Source organism: Leucopleurus acutus, assembly GCF_964270905.1.
Source record: "Leucopleurus acutus genome assembly, chromosome: 2".
Taxonomy (NCBI): Eukaryota; Metazoa; Chordata; class Mammalia; order Artiodactyla; family Delphinidae; genus Leucopleurus; species Leucopleurus acutus.
The window spans coordinates 89404125-89426798 of NC_139143.1; the positions used below are offsets into that span (position 1 = coordinate 89404125).

At 36.5% G+C, this 22674-nt stretch overlaps 1 protein-coding gene across 1 annotated transcript in view; it reads left to right on the forward strand.

The window, feature by feature from the left end:
• SPAG17 (sperm associated antigen 17) overlaps window positions 1-22674 on the forward strand; it is a gene marked incomplete at both ends in the record, with an annotated part of 215536 nt that overhangs the window by 86138 nt on the left and 106724 nt on the right. Inside the window, 5 exon segments of the mRNA XM_082833052.1 lie at window positions 1158-1385; window positions 1481-1696; window positions 8835-8896; window positions 9455-9568; window positions 17166-17320. Of these exon segments, the coding sequence (XP_082689178.1) occupies window positions 1158-1385; window positions 1481-1696; window positions 8835-8896; window positions 9455-9568; window positions 17166-17320 (775 nt within the window).

Below are 22674 nucleotides of genomic sequence, written 5' to 3' on the forward strand. Positions count from 1 at the left end.
GTATTTTTTCCAAAAGGAACTTTCCCGCTGCCCTCACCTCTGTTGGAGAGGAAGTGTAGGTGACCTCTGATTCATTGATCTGTCACTATCATTTCGCCTTCCCTCACTGAAGTCCATGGTTATTTGTTAACACCTACCTATCTTCCCTACCTAACCTCCCTACCTAACCTCCCTACCTAACCTCCCACCTCTCTATCTTGAACTTCTAAAGCACAAGAACCAAATCTTTTCTTTAAATCTCAGGCAAAGAAAAATACATAGAGTACAAAGCCTAATACATAGAAAACAAAAACAGTGAGTGAGTGAACGCATGAATAAATGCTATAAAAGAATAAATACACAAGTTAATATAGCCCCTTGAAGGCTGATAACCTTTAAAGTAAAATTATGAAAAGTACTGTACCAGTTCATTGGGTGGAAAGAGGCCTTTTCTTAGCCTGAGTGAACAGAAAAGCCTACTGAACATAACAGCCTATGTTAGACATGAGTGAGTGATTTCTCTGTTTTAAATTACAACCACAGCAAAAGGTGCTTTTGCTTAAAAATGACGTTTTCTTAATTTATTTATTGAAGTATAGTTGATTTACAATTGTGTTAATTTCTGCTGTACAGCAAAGTGGCTCAGTTATACACATACATTCTTTTTTACATTCTTTTCTGTTATGGTTTATCCAAGGATATTGAATGTAGTTCCCTGTGCTATACAGTAGGACCTTGTTGTTTATCCATTCTATATGTAATAGTTTGCATCTACTAACCCCAGACTCCCAGTCCATCCCTCTCCTACCCCCTCCCCCTTGGCAATCACAAGTCTGCTCTCTATGAAAAATGACAAGTTTTAAATATATCCAACCAATATGATACCCTGGAAAGTCCATGTGAATTAATCTGGACACCTAATATTCATTCAGCTATGAAGCAGTTTGTGAGCGTTATCTTAATAAATTATATCTTGATTTTGCAGCTTTCTTATTATTAGTTACCTTTGGTATTTGTTGCAGAATTGTGGAGCCCGTGTGTAAAGTCAGGTCAACACCCATCATGGCGTGACTCCTTTGTCATTTTGGTGGACTGACTCCCTGGTTGTCCCTCTTTTAGCCCTGTACCATGTGGTAATAAAGAGCATTCCTAGCAGCACTTGTCCTACTTTCTTACAGAAGTCTTGAGCTGGAATGAAGTAGAACGAGCCTTCAAAGTGTTTGCTTTTGAGAGCCTGAAACTCTCTGAGGTTGATGAAGAAGGGAAACTAAAACCTTCTAGAATGATGTATGGGACAGATTCTGAGATGTTCAACATACCATGGGACAACCCTGCCAGATTTGCTAAACAGATAAGGCAAAAGTACATCATGAAAATGAATACCCAAGAGACCAGACAGCGAACAGGTACACTGCCTGGAAGGAACAAAAAGTATTCCCGCATTGTATGATTGTCCATTTGTCTAGCATTGTATCTCATGGATCCTCTTTACATTGCCTAGATAGTGGAATCAAAGACAGAATTTTATTTCTGGATCAGAATTGGTCAACATCTATGCAAGATGATGAGATCAACAAAGAACCTTCCAATCCTAGTCAGCCTGATACTAACAATAGGAAGTATTCTGACCTGGATAATAGGAAATCCTTAGACTCTGATTACAGAGAACCATCAGAGCAGAACAGCTTGAAGTCGCAGCTCCAACCTGAGCCTTTGAGTAAGTAAACTTGTGTCTCTGTGTGTGTACATGTGTCTATATGTGTGTGCGTGTGTGTGTATAGACGCTACTAGAGAGTGTATAAACCAAAAAAAAAAGAAGATTCAAGATGCATTATTTAAATGCCTCCCTATTTCAGTGAAAAACTGTTTAATATCTAAATTGTTTGGTTAATTAAACTTTGTTACTGAGTGTTGTTAGTAAGTCCTCATTATTTTAAAAAAATTTTTTATTGAAGTCGAGTTGACTTACAATGTTTCTGATATATAGCAAAGTGATTCAGTTTTATATATATATATATTCTCTTTCAGATTATTTTCCTTTATAGGTTATTACAAGATATTGAGTATAGTTCCCTGTGCTATACAGTTGGTCCTTGTTGTTTATCTATTTTATATATAATAGTGTGTATCTGTTGATCCCAAACACCTAATTTATTCCTCCCCTCCCCAAGTTTGTTTTCTATGTCTGTGAGCCTCTTTCTGTTTTGTAAATAAGTTCATTTGTATCATTTTTTAGACTCCACATATAAATGATATCATATATTTGTCTTTCTCTGTCTGACTTACTTCATTTAATGTGATCTAGGTTCATCCATGTTGTTGCAAATGACATTGTTTTATTCTTTTTTATGGCTGAATAATATTCCTGTGTGTGTGTGTGTGTGTGTGTGTGTGTGTGTGTGTGTGTGTGTGTATACCATATCTTCTTTATCCTTTCATCTTTCAATAGACATTTAGGTTGCTTCCACATCTTGGCTATTGAAAATAGTGCTGCTATGAACATAGGAGTGTGGGTATCTCTTTGAATTATAGTTGTGTCTGGATAGGTATATGCCCAGGAGTGGGATTGCTGTATCCTATGGTAGCTCTATTTTTCGTTTTTTAAGGAACCTCCATACTGTTCTTCATAGTGGTTGTACCAATTTCCATTCCCACCAACAGTGTAGGAGGGTTCCCTTTTCTCCACACCCTCTCCAGCATTTATTATTTGTAGAGTAAGTCCTCATTATTTCAACCTTTTTTTTCCCAAAATATAAAACCTCTTAGTCCACTCTTACCTTCATAAATGTAGTACAGTGAACATAATTAAAACTTTCATCATTAGTATTTTACAAGGCTATTTTGATTATTTGCAAAAATTATTAAAAATTACCTGCAGTAACATAATGAACTGCCCAGTGCAGAGCTTGGTACAAAATCAGTGCTCAGTGAACATCAGTTCCCTTCCCTCCTCCTCATGGCTTAGGCAGTTACTCACATTCTAGAATAAAGCATAATAAATATTGTTATATTAGGAGGTATAGAAGCATAGAAGAATATTAGGCTAAATTTTTATTGAGCTGTCTTACACACAACTGATTAATTACTTAAAATACACTTCTGTTATGTCCCTGCTTATAACCTTCAGTGGCTCCCTACTACCTGCAATATAGAACCCAACTTCTTGGCCTGCTTTACGTGCTTCTTCGGCAGTACCAGATTACTTTTCCCAAACCCTTTCTACTTTTTCCCTTTTGCTCACTTATCCTATGCTCTAGCCAAACAGAATTAGGCCCTATTTCCTCTAGGCAGCCTGCTCTTTTCAATCTCTGTGACTTTCCCCACAATACCCTCCAACTAGAGTTCTCTTTTTGATTATTATTAGGTTTGAATGATACCTCCATGAAGCTTTGTTACATGTGTACACCAGGAAATGCCTCCCTTACCATTCCATATGGTCATAATTAATCTATGCTTCCTTTATGGCATCAGTTATCATTTCCTATTACTTACTACCATTATTCATATGCCTATATTAAGGCCTCCTTAATACTATAGCTTTTTAGAGGTCATAAGTATGTTTATCTTAAAAATATTAATCATATACTACATCAGAAAACAAGTCCTAAAACAAATATTCACAGATCAAAACTACAGAGTATGCTCTCAAACCACAAAGAAATTATGGAAAATATAGATGCAATAGGTAGAACAAATAAAATGAAAAAGTTTAGTTCTTTGAAAAGATTTTTTAAATTGAGAAATTTTTTTACAAAAGGCTGATCACAAAAAGAAGCATGAATAACCATATTAGAAATAAAGCTGTATCAGGAATAAAAATATTAGGAATAAAGAAATGGACTTCCTTTTAATCCTATAAAAATTTAAAAGACAGTAAAAGGATATAAACAACTTTATTCCACTAAGTCTAAAAATAAAATGAGCAAATTACTAGAAGAGTATAACTTACTAACATTCACTCAAGAAGAAATAGAGAACCTGAATAGTCTTGTAACTATTTAAATAAATTAAATCAATAATTTAAAATCGTCCCAAATAATGTCATTGGCTAGTGATATTCAATGCTCAAAAAAAGAAATAGTTCTAATCTTAACAAAAATTAATTCCAGGAACTATAGAAGGGGTATTCTCTCCCACTCATTTTATGAAATTAACATCAGCCTTATAATAAAACTGCCAAAGATAGTACAATAAAAGAAAATTATAAATCAAAGTTATTCATGAACATATAGGCCAAAATCCTGAATAAAACATAAGCAAACTGATCTAGCAATATACAAAATGATAATAATCAAGTACAAGTTTTTATAACAAGATTGAAGGAAAAAACATACATTGTAAAATCAACATCATTTATCAATTAACACAGTAAGAAAAATATCTCAATAGATGCAGAAAAAGCACTTAAAATTCTACAGCGATTTATGAAGTCAATTTAACAAACTAGCAATAGAAAGAAAATTTCTCTACTTTATAAAGGTTATTTTTAAAATTACTATAATAAACATTATATATCAAGATGAAAAGTTGAAAGATTTCCCTGGATCAGGAGACTATCCACTATAAACACTCATATTTAGGATTACACAGGAGATGCTAGCCAACTCAGTAAGGCAAGAAAAAGATAATATTGTAAAGGTTGAAAAGGAATAAACAAAACTGTTACTATTTGTAAATAGTGTGTATGTAGAAAACCCAAAATAATCCACAAAAGAGAGTCAGGAATAATATGCAAGTTTAATAAAGAAGTGTGATTGTGAAAGAACGTGCATAAGATGTCTGGAGTGCTGGGACTTTTCTTTATCATTATTCATTATACCAAGCATTTATGTTGTTTGTACTTTTCTGTATTATATTTCATAATTTTAAAAAGCATTAAAAAATGGTCAGTGCCACAAAAGAATAGGTGTTAAGTCAGTATTGACTAAATGGTCATCTTACCATTTCATTTACTTAAATGAGGGTAGAAGAGGAAGTCATCAATGGAGTGGAATTAGGGAAAATCTCCTTGCCTGTTAGCAGAGCAGATAAGTGAGGATGAAGGGGACAAAGGAGGGAGGGAGATAACATTTATTTAATATTGCCTGCTATATTCCAAGCACTGTGCTATTTTACATATATTAACTAATACTTTATATAAACATCAAGCCTATGAGGAAGTTACTATTAGCCTAATTCTGAAGACAAGGAAACAAAGACTCAGAGTGGTTAAGTAACTTTTTCAACCACATACAAGCAGGAAGTCAGGATTCCAAAGAGGGCTATCTAACTTCAAATCAATGCTTCCTCCACTGTGGCTGTCCTATGGCTTCCTCAGTTCCAGAAATTCCTTGCGATGCATCTGATAGTTTAGCCATATTCATAGTCTCTTCTTCATGGCAACACTTAACCTGATTTTGTTGCCTTCGGGTCTTCCTAGGGCTGGTTCCTTACCATTAGGGCTGGTTCCCTATTTCTCTGTTCTAAATACCCTTACCTATTAGCCTAGCTCACAAAAAATTAAGCCAAATAAGTTAGCCTGAGATGTTATGGTATTAGTGAATCCTATGGGAATGTACATGTATAGCAAAGAAGTCATTTTTTCTTTTAAATACTTTATTTATTTATTTGGCTGCACCTGGTCTTAGTTGTGGCATGCAGGATCTTCCTTGCGGCATCCATGATCTTCCTTGCAGCATGCAGGATCTTTAGTTGGGGCATGCGAACTCGTAGTTGCAGCATGTGGGATCTAGTTTCCTGACCAGGGATGGAACCTGGGCCCCCTGCACTGGGAGTGCAGAGTCTTAGCCACCAGACCACCAAGGAAGTTCCAAAGAAGTCATTTTGAGTTAATGTAGAGCCAGGATAAGCCAGGAGAGATATAAGGCCTGAGGGGTTTTTTTTGTTTTATTTTGCTTTTTTAATTTTTTTAATTTTTAAATTTTTTTTTTTTAGAGCAGTTGGTATATAGTTTTTTCTCAGGCAACTTTTGCCACCTGGTGGTCAAACCACATAAGTTGGTGTTCTGGATCCTGGTGCAAAGTAAATGTTTATAGCAACTCCCTAAATCATCAAGGCTGAAAATGCTGTGATGGACAATGTATCCTAGAGGCCGAGCAATCGTGAGGGCTGAACCCTGTAAGGGTTGGCCTGTAAGGGATTGTACAGGGTGTAGGCTGGTCTACATCAAGAAACTGTTACGTTTGGGTGGGGCAGGGCAGCTGAGCCTTGGTTCCTCACTGCGGCTGTTATATGTAAGGGAATTTTTTGTTGTTGTTGCTAATCTTTTTTTGCTTTTTCCCCTAACCCTGAGTCACATTTCTAAAGCATCGACTTTAGATCTCTTTAAACAAAGCAGAAATTGTTCATGTATTTCCTGCACAACCATCTTAGCATCAGAAATATATAAAAGCCTGTTCTGGACATGAAGAGCTGAGTATTTGTGCTTTTCTCAACCAAACATCCATCTGAGACTGTTTTTGAACTTGACAGGGCCTATTGGATATTTATGAAAAACCTGAGAGTTGATAACTGTGAGGCTATAGGTTTAGATGTGCCCTTTATGCTTGTTGGGTGTTTTTTTAATAAAGTAACTGCTTTGCAGAGGGATCTTGTTATCTCTAAAGTAAAACAGGTTAGGAAAGTTGTTTTTCAAAGGAATGAGAATGCATCCATTTCCAGATGTGTCAAAAACTACTGAATCACACTGTCAAGGGATTATGCGGTTGAAGGGAGAAATCAGGAAGAAAGAAAAAATGACTCTTGCTTTACTATTAAATAGAGAGTTCAGATTAGTCTTAGAATGTTCTTTCCTTTGACAAAATAACTGGTGCACAAAGTTTTAGAACATATTTTTTAAACTGGAGACTTTTTTCTGCTGGATCCTTAGACACAAGAGGGAATATCAGATCTCCCGGAAATCTGGCAGCCCACAGAATAGAATAATTTTTATTCCACAGATTTCATATCAATTGCTTCAAGGACACATGGGACATCATGGTCTATTTAGAGTTATAGTTGGCCTGAGTTTTCTCTTGAGTGGCTGTATTTATATAAATACTGAATTGTCTTTATAGTTTTCTTCTAAATCAAAATGGAACATTCATGCTGTCACCCTCACCAGCCCAAGGCGAGATGGAACTAGTAGTAAAGATATAAGTAGCTATGCTCCTAAAAGCAAGGAAAACATTGACCTATCCTGCTTAGACGTAATTAACTACTCCCTCTAGAAACCCAGATATGGTTCTCTTTGCCACAGAATGAAAACAAATCTTATGCTTACCCCCAAATAAGCTTTTGTTGTAGGATTTCTTCCACATTTCTTCTCTCTCTATATGGCCCTGTATTTATTTCCAGTTTCAGTATATGGTATAGATTTCTCTCATTCAATCAAAAAATATATATATTTACTGAGTTCCTAGCATGTGTTGGTTGCTCAGAATACAGTTAGGGAAAATAAGATAAAGTTCTTATTCTCCAGGAATTCACATTTGATATGGAGAGACAGACATAAACAAATATTATTAGGCACTGATAAATACCATGATCAAAAATAAAGCAGGATAAGAAGCAGAAGGCTTTTGAGGAGGTGACATTTGAGCAGCAATATGAATGAAGTAAGGGTTTGAAACAGATGACTATCTAAGGCAAAGCATGCCAGACAGAGAAAAGCAAGTTCAAAAACTTCAAGACACAACAAGCAAGCCAGTGAGTCTGGTGTGGAATGAGCAAGGGAGAGTGGAAGGAGATGTGATTGGAGAGTTAAGCTGGAGCCATTTCATATATGACTTTGTAGGGATTAATTTGCTATTATTCTAAGGGTGATAAAAAGTCCGGCTGGCTGTTATTCAGCAGCATAACAGGTATGTTACAAGATTCACACCCTTACTCTCTTACTTTGGTCAGATCTGGAAAATGCTATGTACTTTATCCATTTCTTTGTTAGAGATTCACAATCACAAGAGCATATTACAAACTCTGAGACATTCACAGTAAAGATGTCTATCCACGTGAAACATATATCATGGAACTCTTCTGTGTAACATTTGTTAACTTTAGTAATTACTGAAGCATGGTGATTCAGAAATCAACAGCATGATTCTGTTTCCTCTCTGTCCATTTATATGGCTGTTTGCTCGGTACTCAAGAAGGATATCACAATCCCAATTATCATATAAGTCTACTGTTTGGTCACAGGGAGAACTAATGTGCGTGACTCACATTGGTCCATGGTATGGGGCAGTGGAGTCCAGCTCCCGATTCATTTTATTCATTTAACTAACTTGTTAAAACTCTATAAGTCTGCAGATGCCCATTAAATGGGTTTAAAATTAACAAACAATTAATGAATGGAAAAACTCTACAAGATGATATATAGTATTATTTTTTCTGGTAGGAGTTGCCTTTATCTGGTAGTTATCCTTTCCATACATCCCCTGCCCCTGTCCTAGTTTGTCACCCGTAAGATATGACCAAGAAGTTTGAAAAGCCTTTGTGATAACTGCCAGCATGACAAGACACAACAGTGTGTAGTGAGCAGTTGACATAGTTTAATCAGTAAATATTTGCAGCTTGTAAGGTAAAGGTACATTGTTAGAAGTGAGCCATACAGTCTGAAGGCAGACTATCTAACATGATTTAGGAATGTATTGTATAGGAAGCTGGGTTCTTTTCAAAGGACTTAGCATAACTTTTCTAGGTAGACACTGATTGAGAATTATTGACACAGACACCTTTTTGGAGGCATGAAACATGCCTTTTAGGAATTACCTTTTCAGCACAGAAACCTAGATCATATGGCAACAAAAATGCACAGCGTTGACTAAAATGAGAACAAAGCCCAAACACAACTGGATGTTGGTGTCTTTGATTTACAGAGCGGACCATGAACAATGAGATCAAAGATAAAGCGGCCACAAATGCTGATCCTCTTGAAAAGGTAGGAAATTATTATTATAAATGTGTAGATGCGAGTAAGATGATCTGAGAAAACCATGAACTAAAAAAAGGAGAGAGAGAAGCTTAGCAGGAGAATGCTGATGCTAGAGGAGAAGGGATTATTCAGACATCCCCTGACCAGCTCCAACTGGAGAGAAAGGAGTTAATTTCACCAGCCGCTCAAGCAAAATTTCCAGGCTCCATGCTCCTCTCTAGACAGTGTGGCTTGGCAACGTCACGAACACCTGCTGACCATACAGCCATGTAGAACTAATGCTGTCTTGAAGTGAGTTCAGAAAACCTGCCTATAATTGCTAACAGGACTCAGAAGAGTATAACCTAACAATAAAAATATTTAGATTATGTTGCCCATGAAAAAAAAGTCAAAGACATACTCTTTCTGGCAGCAGTTCTCTTAAAGTGTTGCCATATGGATTTATACATATGCAGATTTCCCCAATTAGATGGAGTGCATGCTGGTTAGTTGATGGAGTCCAAGAGGGCTCCATTTGGACTTAAACAAATTAAGGCTGAAATTGGATTCCTATGATTTTTTTAGAAACCCAAGAAGATGACTGTGGAAGCAGAGTTACAGGACATAAAGAAAATGCAGCAACGCAATCTAATGGACTGGAGTTTTACTGAACATTTTAAGCCAGAAGTTCTGCTTCAGGTATTAATGGTCTGTGAGTCTCTGGAAGATGGTCAGATGGGCCTGGAGAGGCATGGTGTGATTTAGAACAGTTCACTTCCAGGTCACTCTCAGATCTAGTTCAGATCAATACTCCCATTTACTTCACCTATAAAGTGAGTTTAATCCCAGATTGAGCTTTGCATGCCCAAAATAGTTTAAAATATACTTTCTAAAAGGATATTTTTTATAATGTCTTTTAAGGAAAAAAAAATATATATGCATGACTGTTGCACATGTTTTTTTTTAAAAAAACATAGTAATAAAAGTAAGACATTGGGAAGCAACCTTATTTTCCCCCATATTGCCTGTCAGTTCTCTTCAGTTTTCGCAACATTTCCAAGTATTTTCTGATACAATTAACAGGTCAATGGAAGTTGTGATAGCTAACATTTACTGAGCACTTACTATATGCTAGTCAATGATTAATATTTATTATTAGCTTATTTAATCTCTTCAATAATCCTGTGAAGTAGAAACTATTTAAATAGTAGGAAACTGAGGCACCTTGACCAACAGTAACTTTTGTCCAAGGTCACATGGCTGATGAGTGAGAGAAGCAAGATACGAGCCCAAGAAATCCAGCCCCAGAACTTGTGCCCTTAACCACTATGCAAAATAATGAGTAACGCTAAAATGAACTTTTTGTTGCTTTTACGTTTTATGCAAAAACCTGTACTCTTTTGTTTTATCTTTTTAATTTCAATTTTACTTTTATCAAAGTTTTACATCCACATTTTTTTAACATCTTTATTGGAGTATAATTGCTTTACAATGGTGTGTTACTTTCTGCTTTATAACAAAGTGAATTAGCTATACATATACATATATCCCCATATCTCCTCCCTCTTGAGCCTCCCTCCCACCCTCCCTATCCCACCCCTCTATGTGGTCACAAAGCACCGAGCTGATCTCCCTGTGCTATGCAGCCGCTTCCCACTAGCTATCTGTTTTACATTTGGTAGTGTATATATGTCCATGCCACTCTCTCGCGTCGTCCTAGCTTACCCATCCCCCTCCCCATATCCTCAAATCCATTCTCTACGTCTGTGTCTTTATTCCTGTCCTGCCCCTAGGTTCTTCAGAACCTTTTTTTTTTTTTTTAGATTCCATATATATGTGTTAGCATACGGTATTTGTTTTTCTCTTTCTGACTTACTTCACTCTGTATGACAGACTCTAGGCCCATCCACCTCACTACAAATAACTCAATTTCACTTCTTTTTATGGCTGAGTAATATTCCATTGTATATCTATGCTACATCTCCTTTATCCATTCATCTGTTGATGGACATTTAGGTTGCTTCCATGTCCTGGCTATTGTAAATAGTGCTGCAGTGAACATTGTGGTACATGACTCTTTGAATTATGGTTTTCTCAGGGTATATGCCCAGTAGTGGGATTGCTGGATTGTATGGTAGTTCTATTTTTAGTTTTTTAAGGAACCTCCATACTGTTCTCCATAATCATCCACATATTTTTAAAGCCAAAAAATTGTATAAAGAGTCTTACGAAAAATAACAGCTCCCACCCACTCCCATGCCAAAATTCCCAGAGGTAAAAATCTTCCAGGTATTTACCTGTTTCTTTTGTTACTTAATTGTCCCTCAGTAACAAGTATATTTAGTCTTAGTTTTAGTTTGGGGCATCATCATCAATTAACTCCTTCTTGAGAAGACAGCTTGCCCACCCCCCATATAACACACACTCAGACACATACACACACACACAAACACACACACGTGCACATACATTCATTCATATACTCCTGCACTCACAGCAGCATTTCTCCTTGCCATTCTCCAACTGTTAACTATATCATAATTTTTGGTTAGATTTCAAGATTTACCTTATTTCAATTATATAAAAACTATTCACAACTGAACTGTATAGTATTCTATGATTACATTTCCTTTTCATTTGTTTAGTTTGTTATTCATTTATCATTACTACCCCCCAAATTCTCTACCAAAGAGTAAATCTCCTTTCAATCCATTCAGACCTAACAGGTATTCTATCAATTTTGTTGTCTAAGCAATGCCTTTCCTGTGTGCTGTCAACCTCTGCTTGCCCTCTACTTGTCTTCTGGGTTCACAGGGTAACACATGAATAGGAATTTTGCCCAAGGAGGGGCCAGGAACTGAGTCTCACCCATAACTGATTTTGAAGATATTTAGATAAAATTTGGGCCTTAGAATTGATGCTGGAAAGGGTTAAGACTTTGAGGGATATTGGGATTGGGTGAATATATTTTATGTATCGGGACGATATGAATTTGAGAGGCCACAGTGTGGATTGTTATGTGTTGAACAGTGTCCCCGAAAAGAATTTTTAGAATCCTTACACCAGGACCTATAAGTGTTACCTTATTGGGAATTAGGGTGTCTAAAAGATGTAATCAGGTTAGGATGAGGGCATTATGGTGAGCTCTAATCAAATATGACTGACGTCCTTGTAAGAAAAAGAAAATACCAAGTAAAGACAAAGACACACAGGGAGAATATTTTGTGACCAGAGAGGCAGAGATTAGAATGATGCAGATGCAAGCCAAAATACACCAAGGACTGATGGCCACTGCCAGAAGCTACAAAGCAGCAAAGAAAATTCTACCAATTTTCAGAGAAAGCCTGCCGCACAGCTGTGGTCCTGCAATCTCCCTTCACTATCATGGCCACATCCTTTGCCTCTATTTCCAGTTAGATACTCTGTCCTCTGAATCCCATGTTGTCCTCTCTCTTGGGTTACTCTTTTTGTAGGGGACCGTCTCTTCAAGTTGCTTCCATAAATTTTTGAGGCATTGGATGTTTGAAAGTATCTTAATTCTGTCCTTACATTTGACTGCCAGTTTGGCTTTACATAAAATGCTAAGTTAAAGGGTACTTTCCTGGGCTTCCCTGGTGGTGCAGTGGTTGAGAGTCCGCCTGCCGAGGCAGGGGACACGGGTTCGCGCCCCGGTCCAAGAAGATCCCACATGCCTTGGAGAGGCTAGGCCCGAGAACTATGGCCGCTGAGCCTGCGCATCCAGAGCCTGTGCTCCGCAACGGGAGAGGCCACAACAGTAAGAGGCCCGCGTACCGCAAAAAAAAAAAAAAAAGTATTTCCCTTTGACATTTTGAAGGCATTCTTCAATAGTCTTTTAGCTTTCCAAATTGTCCTTGAGAAAAAAGAATGAAATTCTGATTCCTGATCACTTTAGTCTGTTTTTTTTTTTTCTTCTTCTCTCTGTAAGGTTTTTAAGATTTTCTCTTTGTTCCAGTGTTCTAGATTTCCTGTTGGTGTGCCTTGGTACGTGGTTCTATTCCTCATATTGTACTGGGGAGCCCAGTATAATCCAGAGACTCCTGTCTTTATATTCTGGGAAATGTTATACAATCATCACTCTAAATCATCTCCCCTCTGTTTTCTTTAGTCTTTCTTCCTGAAACTCCTATTATTCTGGTGTTGGACTTCCTGGACTGAACTTCCAGTTTCTTTACCTTTTCCCTCCTAGTTTACAACACCTTTTCTTCTTATTCTGGAAATATGGCTCTGCTTTCATTCAATTTTTCTGTTGGGTCTTCTGTGTCTGTTGTTATAACGTTAATTTCTTTAAGTTCTATTTATAATTAAAAATTAACTTTATAGAGCACAGTGTTCACATTCCCTGGTACCATATCTTCTCTTATCTCTATGAGGATATTAAAGTCCTTTGAAGTCATAGAGTCTTCTCCCTGCATTGTCTCTTTTCCTCAAATTTTTTTTAACTTTTTGTTTTTTGGGGGAGAGGAGGGGAGATCTTCATTTTTCATATTGGAGAATAATATCTAGTGGTATTTGCCTCTTTGTTCATATTAATGAGACACTAAAAATATGATAGGAAGTGCTACCTGAGGTCAGAGTAGAGGGAAGTTGTCAACAACTGGACTTCGTTGTTGGGTAATTTGGCTGGGGGGTTTTCTTGGGAGACCCATCAGTGTTAAAGTATTAGTTCTGTACTCTTGGGCCATTTAGAGTCTCCAGGAAAAAAAGAAAAATCTAATCTCCTGTCTTCAAGATATAACTTACCAGTCAGGGTTTTAGGAGCTGAGTGATAGAGGGAAAGAGTTTAAGGTGTCTTCCCACTCAGCCTCCAGATCTGCGTTGTCCAATATGGTAATCACTAGTCACATGTAGCTTCTGAGTACTTGAAATGTTGCGAGTTAAAGTGAGATGGGCTGTAAGTAGGCTATACACTACATAAGTATAGCTATATAAATGCTGTGCACACCGGATTTTTTAGGATTTAGTTGAAAAAGAAGGTGATACATTTCATTAGCAATTTTTACATTGATTACATATTGAAATGATAATATATTTTTGACATATTAGGTTAAATAAAATATACAGTTATAATTTTACCTCTTTAAAAATATGGCTACTATAAAATATGGCTACTATAAAATTTTATATTACACACATGGCTCACATTTGTGGCTTACCTTATATTTCTCTTGGACCATGCCAATTTAGACTTTTACAGAATTCTCTTTTTTCTGTGGTATAGGTCTCCTTCAGTGGTGCCTAGGGTCCCTCTTCTTAGAATCCACAGGGTCACCTTGTGTTGGTAATAAATCTCCCTTCTGCTGAGGTGGGAGATGGACAGTCCCCCGGCTGCTCAGGACTGTTGAGGCTTCTTAAAAGACTTCCTATTTTCAATGCCACTTTCACTCCACTTTCAGAGGTACCTCACTCTGCCATTTCTTGAACCTTTCTGTATTTCTGCACACAGATAAAGTTCCGTCTGGTCTCTCTTAAAACTACTCTTAGGATTTGGCTTTCCATGTTCTGCTAAATCTGTTACCACTTATCCTTCTGCTTTCTACCTTCTAAAATGCTGTTGCTTTTGCCTCCTCTTCTGTGGCCTTCAACTTTGTGATATTAAAACTCAAAATTTTTACAGTTCCTTTACTGAGGGGTTAGGGAGTACATGTGTTTAATCTTCCATTTTTAACTGGAAGTTCACTTCAGACTATTTCGATTTAGCTCTGTCCTTCCCACTCCATGAAGCTTCCCTTTTCAAGGTCACACATAATTGTCCTGCCAAACCTAAATGAACACTTATCTCTGTTCATCTTCCTTGATCTTTTCATCAACAGAGCTGATCCATTCCCTGTGATATACTCTTCGCTCTTGGTTTCCAAGACACCATATTGGATTCCTCCTCAGTGCTCCATTTGGAATTTTGTCTAATACTTCTCCTCCACCTAATATCTAAAGATTGAAGTGCCTCAAGTCTCAGTCCTGAATTGTCTTCTTTCCTCTGTAAACATTCTTTTAATGATTTCATCTATTATATATGTCTAACCCTAATGACTCATAGAATTTTATCTTCCAAATTATCTCTACCTTGAGCTCCACATTACTGTCCCTACCTCTAAATTCCACTTGAATTTCTGATAGGCCTCTTAAATATTTAGTGTCCCACATGAAGCAGATAATTTTCCCACCTAAGCATGTTTCTCCCCTCATCCATCTCAGAAAATGTCACCATCAAGCCAAAAGGCTAAGAGTCATTCCTTACTTCAGCTTTTCCTTTGTCCTGCATGTCTGATCCATCAAGTTTTGAGGGTATAACCTCAAAATATATCTTCAAGCTCTTCACCATCTCCACTGCTCCTACTTTAATTCAAGTACCATCCTCTCCATCTACTGTAATATCCTCCTAGTCATCAGCCTGCTCCACTCTTGGTCCATGCCAATCCCTTCTGTCCATATCAGATGTTCCATCAATTTCATCTTCTTAGACACACATCTCTGAACTCCAGAATTCTCTAGAAAAATCTTAATCAGATTTTGGAGAAAAATCTTACCTATCTTGTTCATTTTGTTTTTCTAGAACCTACATGGTGCCTGGCACATAGTAGGTCTTCATTTTTAATGAGAAAAGTAGTTAATGAGAATAACAATATTAATGCAGAAAAATAGGTAAAAGCCAAGTGTTTAAAATTTATTTTATTGGAGTATAGTTGATTTACAGTGCTGTGGCCAAGTTTTTAAAAAGGACAGGAAAAACATTGTATGAAAGCTTATCAAATATTAAGAACAACTACAGCTCTGAGAAACTTAGTGCTATTAGCAAACCAAATGCAGTAATTTATAAAAAAAAAAGAAAACATAATGTACAATTTGAATTTTCACAGGAATGTAAGGTTGAACACTAGAATATCTATTAATAAAATTTAGCACTTTAACAGATTAAAGAATAAAAAAGAACACCTAAATTGATGCAGAAAAATCATTTGATATGATTTAATAGTCACTAATGATTAAGAACTCAGAGCAAACTAGTAACAGGAGGAACTTTTCTAACCTAATAAGGAGTATTAGGTTACATAAACCCTACAGCAAAAAAAACAAAAACAAAAACATACTTAATAGATATCTACCCCAGCAGTCAAAGTAAATGTGAAAACACAAAGATTGTGGAGCTCTCTAATACAAGGAAGAATACAGGTTCATCAGAAATAAAAATATTTGTTTTTTGGACTTAAAATATGAAAGGAATTTGCCAAAAAAAGTAAAGTAATGGATAGCACCCCACATAGCAAAATTTTTTAAATGCAAAAATATTTACCACATGTGTGTTTCTTGTATTGGCTCTCAGGGAACAGATGTAAAAATTTAAATGCCACTTCATAAAGACACTCATAGAGGGGACTAGATTGGGGAAGTACATATATTATTTTAGTTATGCTACCAGTGTAAAATTGAAAGCAAAAGTAAAACAGTCCTTTCCTGACATAATGTGCAATTCCAGGCCTTCAGATCATCTGAAAGGTAGAGAACAGAAAGCTGCCGCCACGGAATTGATATAGACAAGAAAACAAAAACCCACAGCTGTCTAATTGCTTTCCCTATGCATATATTTCTTTATGTTGATTGGCATAAGGAAAAGGCAACAGGACAGCGAGCTGCCTACTCTGCCCCTCTGTTTGTGGCTGCAATTGCAATGCTGAAGATAGAATGTTTTGGAAAGGGCCAGGGATAGAAGTCATGTAGAAACAATATCAGGAGGACCGCTCACAGCATGTCTCTGTACTATAGCGTGGTGTAGTGGAGAGCACTGTGTGGAGTGTGAAATGTGACATGTAGAGTCGAAAGACTGGTATGAGCCCTGGCACCAGAACTTAGGGACTCCATATTCTTGGACGAGTATCTTATCCCCTCTTGGCCACAACTGATGCTGAAAAATGCAGCTTTTAATATTTTGAAATGGAAAAAATAATCATACCTATTTATCTGGGGCTTTTTTTATGATGACAAAATGAGATGATCTATATGAAGGCATGGAAAACGTTAAATAAAAAACTCCTAGACTTAATTATTATCTCCCAGCGTTAATGAAGAACACTTGAGCAAATGCCTCTATGCCTGGAGCCTAGGATTTGTTTTTCTTTAAAAGTTGCTAAAATGCTCCTGAAAACGTCTGCCATCTATGCTCTCACCTTGACTAACATCATGGAGATAAGTGGAGAAAAAGAAGGGGGCAGAGAAATGCCCTAGCAGGAGACCCTTCTCTTGGGATAAAAAGACACAACAATGGATTTGTTTTGATTTTCAGGTTCTTCAAGAAGCCAATCAACAATACAAGTGTATTGATTCTTATTACCACACCCAAGATAACGCTTTACTGTTGGTCTTTCATAATCCAATGAATTTGCAACGTCTGCACTGTGAACATTGGAACATTGCTCTTCACTCTAATGTTGGATTCAGGTAACCAACTTAGATAGTTTGGTTAGTTAGTTGTCTTAGCTTAGTTTGCTAGTTACCTAGTTTTTAGTTCTTATAGCCTAAGCTGGGTGGTTAAACTTGATAAAAACATTTGTGTGATACTATGATTCAATTCAGCTCACCAAGTTGAATGTGTGTGCCAGGCACTGTGATAGGCATTGAAACTATCTCCCCAAGGAAGACAGATGTCATTCCCTATCCCATTGAATCTAGTGGGGATATTACTAAATTACATTTGATTCATTTAGACTCCAATAAAACAGCCTCTGAAAGATTTAAAGTAGGAACTACAAAACATGACATTCTGCATGCTGGTTTGTGGTAACTCCACTTGATCTAGGGAAGACTCAAAAGTAGGGCAGCTGAGTGGCACATGCAGTCAGGTTCCCAGCAAACTGAGGCCTCTAGGAATCAGCGATTTTTTTTTTCTTCCCAGATCCTTATTCCATTGCTAACTTAAAATTTTGCTTTCTCTCCTTATTAATAATGAGGACTTTTCATTATTTTTCAATACTGGTTAATGTATATTCAGTATTTATTATTTGTATAGAATTGTTTTAGTCCTAAGGGATACAGAAAGATAGGACGAACATGGTCCTATAGAATAATTGGGGAAATAGGTTGTGTGCATACACGGGAACACACATTTTAAAGTCATGAGATGATTTTTCAAAATTAAGGCACGCAACAGATGTACCAAGCTAATATCTTACACTGTGCTTTTCTTTGTTTTGTTTCTCATTCCAGTAATTACATTTTTCATTTCTTTGCCGACTAGGACTTCCAATACAATTTTGAGAATATCCTTGTCTTGCTCTAGGTTTTGAATATTCATCTATTAAGTATGTTTTTGCTTTTGTTTTTCTGCTGTAGGGTTTATGTAAATACTCCTTATTAGGTTAGAAAAGTTCCTCCTGTTACTAGTTTGCTCTGAGTTCTTAATCATAAGTAACTATTAAATCATATCAAATGATTTTTCTACATCAATTTAGGTGTTCTTTTTTATTCGTTAAAGTGCTAAATTTTATTAATCGATATCCTCGTGTTCAACCTTATTCCTGTGAAAATCCAATTTGTCCATTATGTTATCTTTCTTTATAAATTACTGCATTAGGTTTGCTAATAGATTATTTACAATATTTGGACCTGTATTCGTGGGTAAGACTCAGCTATAATTTTCCTTTCTTTAAACGTTCTTGTCTGGCTTTCGTATTGGGATTTTATTAGCCTCGTAAATTAATGGGTGGATGTTCTCCTTTTTCATTTCTATTTTTTGATTTTCTGAATGATTTTGTGCAAGACTAAGGTATATGTTCCTTTGGCATATGGTAAAACTTCCAAATAAGAATATCTGGACTTGGGATGATGTTTAATTACTGATACAACTTCTGTCATGGTTATTAGACTCTTTGGGATTTCTATTTATTTATTTATTTACTTATTTATTTATTTTAACATCATTATTGGAGTATAGTTGCTTTACAATGGTGTGTTAGTTTCTGCTTTATAACAAAGTGAATCAGCTATACATATACATATACCCCCATATCTCCTCCCTTTGGCGTCTCCCTTCCACACTCCCTACCCCACCCCTCTAGGTGGTCACAAAGCACCGAGCTGATCTCCCTGTGCTATGCAGCTGCTTCCCACTAGCTATCTATTTTACATTTGGTAGCGTATATATGTCAATGCCACTCTCTCACTTCGTCTCAGCTTACCCTTCCCCCTCCCTGTGTCCTCAAGTCCATTATCTACATTTGAGTTTTTGTTCCTGTCCTGCCTCTACGTTCTTCAGAACCTCTTTATTTTTTTAGATTCCATATATATGTGTTAGCGTACGGTATTTGTTTTTCTCTTTCTGACTTACTTCACTCTGTATGACTGACTCTAGGTCCATCCACCTCACTACAAATAACTCAATTTTGTTTCTTTTTATGGCTGAGTAATATTCCATTGTATATATGTGCCATATCTTCTTTATCCATTCAGCTCTCGATGAACACTTAGCTTGCTTCCATGTCCTGGCTATTGTAAATAGTGCTGCAATGAACATTACGGTCCATTTCTCTTTTTGAATTATGGTTTTCTCAGGGTGTATGCCCAGTAGTGGGATTGCTGGGTTGTATGGTAGTTCTATTTTTAGTTTTTTAAGGAACCTCCATACTGTTCTCCATAGTGGCTGTATCAATTTACATTCCCACCAACAATGCAAGAGGGTTCCCTTTTCTCCACACCCTCTCCAGCATTTACTGCTTGTAGATTTTTTGATGATGGCCATTCTGACTGGTATAAGGTGATACCTCGTTATAGTTCTGATTTTCATTTCTCTGATGATTAGTGATGTTGAGCATCCTTTCATGTACTTGTTGGCAATCTGTATATCTTCTATGAAGAAATGTCTATTTAGGTCTTCTGCCCATTTTTGGATTGGGTTGTTTGTTTTTTTCATATTGAGCTGCATGAGCTGCTTGTAAATTTTGGAGATTAATCCTTTTGTCAGTTGCTTCATTTGCACATATTTTCTCCCATTCTGAGGGTTGTCTTTTCATCTTGTTTCTGGTTCCCTTTGCTGTGCAAAAGCTTTTAAGTTTCATAGGTCCCATTTGTTTATTTTTGTTTTTAGTTCCATTTCTCTAGGAGGTGGGTCAAAAAGGATCTTGCTGTGATTTATGTCATAGAGTGTTCTGCCTGTGTTTTCCTCTAAGAGTTTTATAGTGTCTGGCCTTACATTTAGGTCTTTAATCCATTTTGAGTTGGCTTTTGTGTATGGTGTTAGCGAGTGTTCTAATTTCATTCTTTTACATGTAGCTGTCCAGTTTTCCCAGCACCACTTATTGAATAGGCTGTCTTTTCTTCATTGTATATTCTTGCCTCCTTTATCAAACATAAGGTGACTGTATGTGCATAGGTTTCTCTCATGGGTTTCTAGCCTGTTCCATTGATCTATATTTGTTTTTGTGCCAGTACCATACTGTCTTGATTACTGCAGCCTTGTAGTACAGCCTGAAATCTGGGAGCCTGATTCCTCCAGCTCCATTTTACTTTCTCAAGATTGCTTTGGCTCTTCGGGGTCTTTTGTGTCTCCAAGCAAATTGTGATATTTTTTCTTCTAGTTCTGTGAAAAATGCCATTGATAGTTTGATAGGGATTGCATTGACTCTGTAGATTGCTTTGGGTAGTAGAGTCATTTTCACAATGTTGATTCTTCCAATCCAAGAACATGGTATATCTCTCCATCTGTTTGTATCATCTTTACTTTCTTTCATCAGTGTCTTATAGTTTTCTGCTATAGGTATTTTGTCTCCTTAGGTAGGTTTATTCCTAGGTATTTTGTTCTTTTTGTTGCAGTGGTACATGGGAACATTTGCTTAATTTCTCTTTCAGATTTTTCATCATTAGTGTATACGAATGCAAGAGATTTCTGTGCATTAATTTTGTACCCTGCTACTTTACCATATTCATTGCTTAGCTCTAGTAGTTTTCTGGTAGCATCTTTAGGATGCTGTATGTATAGTATCATGTCCTCTGCAAACAGTGACAGCTTTACTTCTTTTCCAATTTGGATTCCTTTTATTTCATTTTCTTCTCTGATTCCTGTGGCTAAAACTTCCAAACTATGAATAATACTGGTGAGAGTGAGCAACCTTGTTCCTAATCTTAGTGGACATGGTTTCAGTTTTTTACCATTGAGAATAATGTTGGCTGTGGGTTTGTCATATATGGCCTTTATTATGTTGATGTAAGTTCCCTCTATGACTACTTTCTGGAGAGTTTTTTTATCATAAATGGGTGTTGAATTTTGTTGAAAGCTTTTTCTGCATCTATTGAGATTATTATATGGTTTTCATCTTTCAATTTGTTAATATGGTGTATCACATTGATTGATTTGCATATATTAAAGAATTCTTGAATTCCTCGGACAAACCCCACTTGATCATCGTGTATGATCCTTTTAATGTGCTGCTGGATTCTGTTTGCTAGTATTTTGTTGAGGATTTTTGCATCTATGTTCAACAGTGATATTGGCCTGTAGTTTTCTTTTTTTGTAACGTCTTTGTCTGGTTTTGGTATCAGGGTGATGGTGGTCTTGTAGAATGAGTTTGGGAGTGTTCCTCCTTCTGCTATATTTTGGAAGAGTTTGAGAAGGATAGGTGTTAGCTCTTCTCTAAATATTTGATAGAATTCGCCTGCGAAGCCATCTGGTCCTGAGCTTTTGTTTGTTAGAAGATTTTTAATCACAGTTTCAATTTCAGTGCTTCTGATCGGTCTGTTTATATTTTCTATTTCTTCCTGGTTCAGTCTCAGAAGGTTGTGCTTTTCTAAGAATTGGTCCATTTCTTCCAGGTTGTCCATTTTATTGCCATATAGGTGCTTGTAGTAATCTCTCATGATCCTTTGTATTTCTGCAGTGTCAGTTGTTACTTCTCCTTTTTCATTTCTAATTCTGTTGATTCTTCCTCTTTTTCTTGATAAGTCTGGCTAATGGTTTATCAATTTTGTTTATCTTCTCAAAGAACAAGCTTTTAGTTTTATTGATCTTTGTTATTGTTTTCTTCCTCTCTTTTTCATTTATTTCTGATCTGATAGTTATGATTTCTTTCCTTCTGCTAAGTTTAGGGTTTTTTTGTTCTTCTCTCTCTAATTACTTTAGGTGTAAGTTTAGGTTGTTTATTTGAGGTGTTTCTTGTTTCTTGAGGTAGGCTTGTATTGCTATAAACTTCCCTTTTAGAACTGCTTTTGCTGCACCCCATAGGTTTTGGGTCATCATGTTTTCATTGTCCTTTGTTCCTAGGTATTTTTTGATTTCATCTTTGATTTCTTCAGTGATCTCCTGCTTATTTTGTTTAGCCTCCATGTGTTTGTATTTTTTACGTTTTTTTTTCCTGTAATTGATATCTAGTCTCATAACGTTGTGGTCGGAAAAGATACATGATATGATTTCAGTTTTCATAAATTTACCAAGGCTTGATTTGTGACCCAAGATATGATCTATCCTGGAGAATGGTCCATGAGCTCTTGAGAAGAAAGTGTGTTTTGTTGTTTTTGGATGTAATGTCCTATAAATATCAATTAAGTCCATCTTGTTTAAGGTGTCATTTAAAGCTTGTGTTTCCTTATTTATTTTCATTTTGGTTGATCTGTCCATTGGTGAAAGTGGGGTGTTAAAGTCCCCTACTATGATTGTGCTACTGTCAAATTCCTCTTTTATGGCTGTTAGCATTTGCCTTATGTATTGAGGTGCTGCTATGTTGGGTGCATAAATATTTACAATTGTTATATCTTCTTCTTGGATCGATCCCTTGATCATTATGCAGTGTCCTTCTTTGTCTCTTGTA